The sequence below is a fragment of the Trachinotus anak genome, unplaced genomic scaffold (genome assembly GCF_046630095.1).
Source record: "Trachinotus anak isolate AG129_WGS33_773 ecotype Australia unplaced genomic scaffold, CSIRO_AGI_Tana_v1 ptg000012l, whole genome shotgun sequence".
Taxonomy (NCBI): domain Eukaryota; kingdom Metazoa; phylum Chordata; class Actinopteri; order Carangiformes; family Carangidae; genus Trachinotus; species Trachinotus anak.
This window is the reverse complement of record NW_027273863.1, coordinates 14,488,356-14,495,334: the sequence shown is the minus strand read 5'-3', so window position 1 is coordinate 14,495,334 and position 6,979 is coordinate 14,488,356. Positions and strand designations below refer to the sequence as shown.

Sequence of the window (6,979 nt, the reverse complement as noted above, 5' to 3'; positions counted from 1 at the left end):
CTGTAAACACAGCAATAGATTATTATTATTATTATTATTATTATTATTATTATTATAGCTCTTGTCAAAACACAGGTTATAAAGCCTCTGATGCTGCCTGGGTGAAGGTCCCTTCTTCCCTGAGGTCCAGGTTTATCTGGAGACCTCCATGATGGAGGAGGAGAGGAGACCCCAGTTTCTACTTACTGATTTTGGACTGTACAGAGAGCCAGGCACCAGTTCACTATGGCCATCTTGGTTTTTGTCGTGGGGAATCTTAAAATCTTAAAATGCTCTGGTTCTCCCCTGCACGCCCCGTATTCTTTTTCATCCGACTCCCAAAACTGTCCCAGATGAGTGGTTTCTGCTCTTGTTTATTCCCCATTTTACTTTTCTTAAGCTGTTGTTCATATCACTCTGGTCTGGGCCAAGTGATCCGAGAGATCCGACTGAAGTGCGGTCTGACTGGAGTCCAGCAACCCATAACCTCCATGAGCTACACCACACATGCCAGACTCGGCCCATTAACAGTTCTGCCGGTGGGCCAGAATGGTTTTTAATAATTTCCTTATATTTTCCTCATGCCGACCCTTCCCTTAGATGCAAGATACAATCGGATTACATGACTGCCCTTTAATAAATGACACATTTACACAACAAGAGTATTCACACTCTTATGGACACGCAGTAAACCAACATGAAGCAACCCAGAGGAAAGGAAAATACAAAAGGATAAGATCTCTTCTTTGTCTAGTCTATTTCTCCTAAACACAACTGAGCTTGAGTTCAGAGCAATATATAAGATTTGGACCATTTTTTGTATTTCTTTATTTCAACTCCTAAGATCTTAAGATAGTCTCTTTTTTTCTCTCACTGCTCTGACCTTTACTTGTCTGAAATAATCAGCTCTTAAGACAGCAGCAAGATCTTAATGAAAACTCGATTGGCTTATAAATGAGCCTGCACAACACTTGAAATTGTGATTGTGATCAAATGAAGACTTGTAACCACAGCATAAGATCTCCTGCTTTTCTTGTGTTTCTCCTGTTATTCTCAAATTGGACAGGAATGATTTCTCAGATCTTGATCTCTTCTTTCCTCCTTATTTCTCCTAAGGAGGGGTTTAGGAGAAACAGGTCGGAATTCAGTGATCTCCAAATAAGACCATTTTTATTTCTTTGAGACAAAGAAAAGACATCAAAATCTTCCCCTGGGAAGAGTCTAGAAAAACATCAGTTGCAAGTGAAACAAAATCCATACACTTCAGCTGCGTGTGAAGGAATCTTCAAAGTTCACAAACTACATCAGTAAGTGAAGGTAAAAGACCAAGTTACTAATAAATTATCATCTCACAACATTTATAAAAAATACAGTTCATTAATTTGAAAGCAATTCTGACTAAATGAAAGTCTGAAAATGTCACGTTACAATTTGGAAAATAATCTTCAGACCAGGCTCCTTCATAGACAACACAAGGGGCACTGACTTTGTGAAGCAGCTGTGTATTCCACTAAAATATCCATTAAATGGCATAAGTAACAAATTAAAATGTGGAATTCAGGGACAGGATTACTCTTTTTAATTGAACCTCCCACATTAAGCTCTAGCTATTGAGTGCAAATAGTGAACTAATATAGCAGAAAACATACCCTGGAAGTATAGCCTTGCTTGTAAATGTCATAGTCTAAAAATGTCAGAGGCTTGCTTTCATCAGTCAAACTACTGGAGTTATGTAGCTGAAATTACTTCGAGCCACTGGGGGAAATAAATTACCTTGCCAACCCCATAATCTACTGTAGCTATGTTGTGTGCCCCCTGATAGGCTAATCTAGATTTCAGATTGGAGATTTGAAACACTCATTTTGGTGTAAGGAATTACACAAACATTTTGTGGCCCCACAGCTTCAGGGCCCCATTAATTGTTATAGAAGATCCACATTTTAAGGTCCTCCCTTGAGTCTCCAGCTTTAGAGGAGAGCGCTGCATGTTCGCAAACATTGACCAGACAGTTCTGGGGCACAGGAATAAGGAATGTGAGTACTTCAAAAGGGTTTGGTTGTCCTTTAAATGCACAATCCATGATTACAATATAGTGTCCCATCCTCAAAGTATCCGCTGCAGAAAAACAGAGTAAGCAGACTAAAATGATAAAACTCTGTTTTCATGGCTGAATTAAGAAAAAAAAAACTGACCTCCCCATTCAAGGCAAGGAGGCTTCTAGTTGCCTTCTCTCTCTTTGTCAGGGTAACAGGTCAGTTGCGGACTGCTGTGTTGAATTTAGGATACCAGCTGCAGAGAGTGGGCGGGACGAGGCCTCTCTTCAGTGTGTTTTTCTCCGTGCATTAGCTGAGAACATAAAAGATGAGTTAGCGGCTAGAGACAAGACAGATGACCTCATTCCCTCATCTCAATAGCAACCTGCTTCGATAATTGTCTTCATGAATGGCATAGAGAGAAGGCAAGCCACCCACAAGTCTCCACCCTGTGCCTCCCAATCCAGACCCCCTTTCTGAGTGAGCTCCATGAGTCAGGCCACCCCCAGCCAATGAATCACTTCTTCACTATCCCCTTCTCCAGATGAGCCCATGCAGTTGGGGGAATTTGACTCAGTCCTGCTGAGTGACAGCATCACATGAGCTCAAAACTGTGCCTTTTCTGCAGCCAGGCCGGCCTTTTCCTCACCTCTTGTCCCCTTCTGCCAAAAGATTAGGCTTGCCAGTAAGTGGGGGGATACTGATGAGCTGCACCTCCACTTCTACCAAAACCCATCATCCTCGTATGTAGTTTAATGTCACCCTTCTCGTGACCAGTGAATCCATTCCCCCGTTGGCCCTGGTGGATTCAGGTGATTCCAACCTCATGTCTCAAACTGGTGTTCCCCTAGAACCCTTAAACGCCCCTAAGGATGTAAACATCCTGGACGGCATCACACATCGCACAGCACCTCTGAGTCTCATCCTATTCAACTTCTTGTCATCACCTCTCCTCATGCACCTGTTGTTATAGGACAGCCTTGGTTAAAACTTCAGAACCCTCACATAGACTGATCCACCGAAACTGTTGTTAGTTGGAGAGTATTCTGTCACTCTCACAGTCTTTAGTCAGCCTTAGACCCAAGTGCGGTTTCTGCTGCTCCCATGCCTGAGCCCTCAGACCTCTCCGTCGTTCCTGCCAGGTATCATTATTTAGGTGACGTCTTTAGCAAGGAACAAACATAGTCTCTGAATCCTCATAGACCATACATCTGTGCAATTGACCTACTCCCTGTTGCCCCCTTGCACACAAGTTGCCTTTACAGGAAAAATACATCCACAACTCTCTCTTGGCTAGTTTAATTCAACTCTCCTCATCTCCATTTAGAGCCTGTTTCTTTTTCGTGGAAAAGAAAAATTACACCCTACACCTCCGCATTGACTATGGAGGGTTAAATGACATAACAGTAAAAACAAGTACCTGCTCCCTCTCATTGACTCAGCTTTTGCAACCGTGTTGTCAAAGTTGGACCTCCGCAACACCTACCGCCACTTACCTACCAGTGGAAAACAGCGTTTAATACACCCCTTTGCCATTTCAAGCATCTTGTCATGCCATTCAGCCTCACCAACACCCCTGCCGTTTTCCAAGCCCTTCTGATATGCTGAACAAGTTCCTCTTAGTTTACCTGCGCAACATCCTCATCTTCTACTGCAACATGGAGGAACACACTCAGCATGTGAGGTTAGTGATACGCAGGTTATTGGAGAACAAGATCAAGTCATTCGTTAAGGCTGAAAAACGTTTTCTGTGTCTTCTTTGAGTTTCCTGGGCTTTTGTCATGGAGCAGGGGCAGGTGAAGACTGATCAAGCTAAGGTCCAGCTGGAGGCAGAATGGCCCAAACCCAGTACACATAAGCAGCGCTGTTAGTTCCTTGGGTTTGCTAACTTCGAATGCAAGTTTATCCAAGACTACAGGCAACTGGCAGCCCCCCCTAACCCAACTCACATCCACAGCCCATCCCTTTGTTTGGACATGAGGCAGACACAGCTTTTCACCTCTGCTCTAGTATTAACTCATCCCATTCCCTCCTTGCAGTAAAGTGTAGTTGAAGTGGATGCTTCAAAAACAGGAGTGCACACCCTGCTAATCCAACGCTCCAGGACACAACACCTCTAAATTACACCCCACACCTTTTTCTCTTGGTGCTTGTCCCCAGCGGAGCGTAATAATAATGTGGGCTATCTTGAGTTATTAGCAGTGGTTTGGGCTTTAGAGGAGTGGAAACACTGACTGGAAGGGGCTGAGCAGTCTTTCATCGTTTGGACTAACCATAAAAACCTCTCTTGTTTTCATTCAGCTAAGAGGCTGAACTCCCGGCAGGCCTGATATTTAAAACAAATGTTACAAGTATATGTAGTAGAAAATAAGCCGGTAAAAGCAAGAAAATTGTGGCAGTTTTATGTTAAGACAACAGAACATTTGTGTTCAGCATAACTGCAACTCTCGTAGTTTTGTGTTTTCATGTTGTCATATGAACATAAACATTTAGTACATTTAGTAATGCATTTTTTTAAAAATATAACCAAAGTGCACAATGTATGTGTTAATTGGTCTAGAAATAATTAGGCTATGTTGAATTTTGTGAAGGTCACAAGGGTTGAGTGATGGTGCCACTTTAGCATAAAGTTTTTGTCATTTTAACAGTCCTGAACATTGAGGCTGTTTTCTATAAGGAAAGAAATGGCTATAAAACACTCCAACACTATATTTACAAAATGGAAAATGCGTACGAAAATGATAAACTACACACACGACATGCTAACATGTAAAATAGTTTATTTTTGTAAATGTTTCTAAATTCAATTCCACAAACTCCATACTCTGTACACTTCAAAAGGCATTTTCAAAAAAAAAGAAAGAAAAAAAAAATCTGACTACTTTACACGACCAAGAAAATGTAGCACAAACACACTGGCAGGATGATGTAATATCATACAAGAGAAGAAAAATATCAAGAAACAATTTTGTTACAACCATTCATTGAGAAAATATATACAATTGAGTCTTCGGAAAGTTAAAAAAATACATGCCATATACATTACAAGTTCTAAGACTGTCTCCAAAATTTTACAGTCAACTTGAAATTGTGCACGCAAAAACTCTTCCGTTTCTAAGCATGTGACTTGTGAAGTGTCAGTATAAGAAATATTTCTGATTAAGGAGAATGCCATTTCTGTCCAAAAAGGTAAAACACCCTATGGTTCCAAATAAGAGTTCCCCATTCTTTCTGTCACACACTGGTTTCGTCTAATTCACATCATCATTAGACGTTTGCACCTTGTTTTAAAAGTAAAGTAAAAACAGAAAAAGATAAATACATGTCGGTGTTCCTATTTGTGTTAAAAAGTTAAAAAGTTGTTTTTTGGGTTTCAAAACCTAATTCACAGTTCTTTAAAATGAAACCTGATTAACAGCAAACAGATCACAATGATCTCTTACTATTTGAAGAGTCTTTTTTTTCTCTTTGTTTCTGTAACTGATAACTCGTTACGTTAGTCAACAAAAATATTTCTTTTTTGAGTGGTCAAAGTATGTGTAAGTCACAAAACAATACGCTACAATACCTTACTTTTAATACAACAAAAATACTTTGTGAATTATTGTGGTTATATTACAAATTCTGTACAGAATAATCATAATATATACTCTCAAACTGAAATAACGTCCATCTTAAATAAATTTCAATGACAAACAGAACAGAAACAATTCAAAAACACCCAAACATCAAGAAGGTTAAGGTAGTATTTGGTCGGTTATTCCTATAGTTTTCTTTATATACATTTATACAAAGGTAACAGCATGTCTTCTTCAATCTTCAAAAACAATAGCAATCTAGCCTTCTTCAACTCAGTCTCATCATTTTGAGAATAAAATTCATTCACTCTAATAAATACAAAACCTCTCGAATTCCACACAAATCACATGACAGAGACCTATGATAAAACTGACTCATGGAATCAAGTATTTTAAAAGTTTGTGTGTGTGTGTGTGTGTGTGTGTGTGTGTGTATGTGTGTGTGTGTGTGTTCAGTTTTTTTTTTTATTTTATTTTTTTTGTTTTTTTTTTTAGTGCAAGTTAATATTCCCTTCGCAGTATTCATTGCTGTACATTCCTCATTCAGTGATGTCTACATTTAGTCATACGGTATACATTAACAGTATGAAACAAAAGGGCCTGCCCTTAGTAAGCAATAAGGCCGCACCCTGCACAGTGCTTTCTCATTCGCTGGTGGATTCCTCACCCCATGTACACCAAACACACAGATACATACAGACAGACAAGGGCATCTCATACACAGAGCCCCTCACATATGGCACAAGTCACATCCTGCTACTGTGTTACAGTTTCCTTTCCTCCACCCATGATTTTCCCAAGAACTTAATGAACTAATGTGTAAATTCATTCATCTCCTCCAAGGGTTCAGGCCTTCTGCTCACTCATGAAATGACTTTAGTGTGAAGCCTTTTTTTTCTCAGTGCAGAGATCATAGCATCCACACACTATAACAAGGAATGCATTTAGCTTTGTTGTTTTTCCTTAGTTAATCCACTTCCTGCATTCAGGAGCTCCGCAGTGGCAGGCGATCTTGTGCTGACCCTCCAGGGTGTCAAACTGGTAGTCGAAACACAACTGGAGACCATGGACAGAAAAATCAGTTTTCAGCATCACAGTTGCACATTTTAAACAAAGGCCCTGTTCAGAGCTGACATTAACATGTGTCTTCAGTGATACGATCACAAGTGGTCAGCTCTAAGTATGTTAGGTCACACCTGGCTTTAAAACACATCTTCACATGCATCTCAAGTGACTACTTGTGATTGGATCTCACTTCCCTGCTTTATATGCAAATTTACACATATGCATTGCAGTGAGCACAGCTCTACAGTGAAATAAGGTTTCAGTAAAATATTTTCAGTTCATTATCAAACTGTGACGGGATTTAATTAGAGTGTGGCAGAGGAC

The 6,979-nt window shown here is 40.1% G+C and overlaps 1 protein-coding gene across 7 annotated transcripts in view; it reads right to left on the bottom strand.

Annotated features, from left to right (window-relative positions):
• Positions 1-4,775: 4,775 nt before the first annotated feature.
• The window catches only part of kmt2cb (lysine (K)-specific methyltransferase 2Cb), a 63,189-nt gene continuing 60,985 nt past the window's right edge, over positions 4,776-6,979 (bottom strand). For all 7 annotated transcript variants that reach the window (XM_071492711.1, XM_071492713.1, XM_071492716.1 and 4 more), the window contains one exon: positions 4,776-6,646. In XM_071492711.1, the coding sequence (XP_071348812.1) occupies positions 6,554-6,646 (93 nt within the window). In that variant the 3' untranslated portion in view covers positions 4,776-6,553. The remainder of the gene's footprint in view (positions 6,647-6,979) is intronic.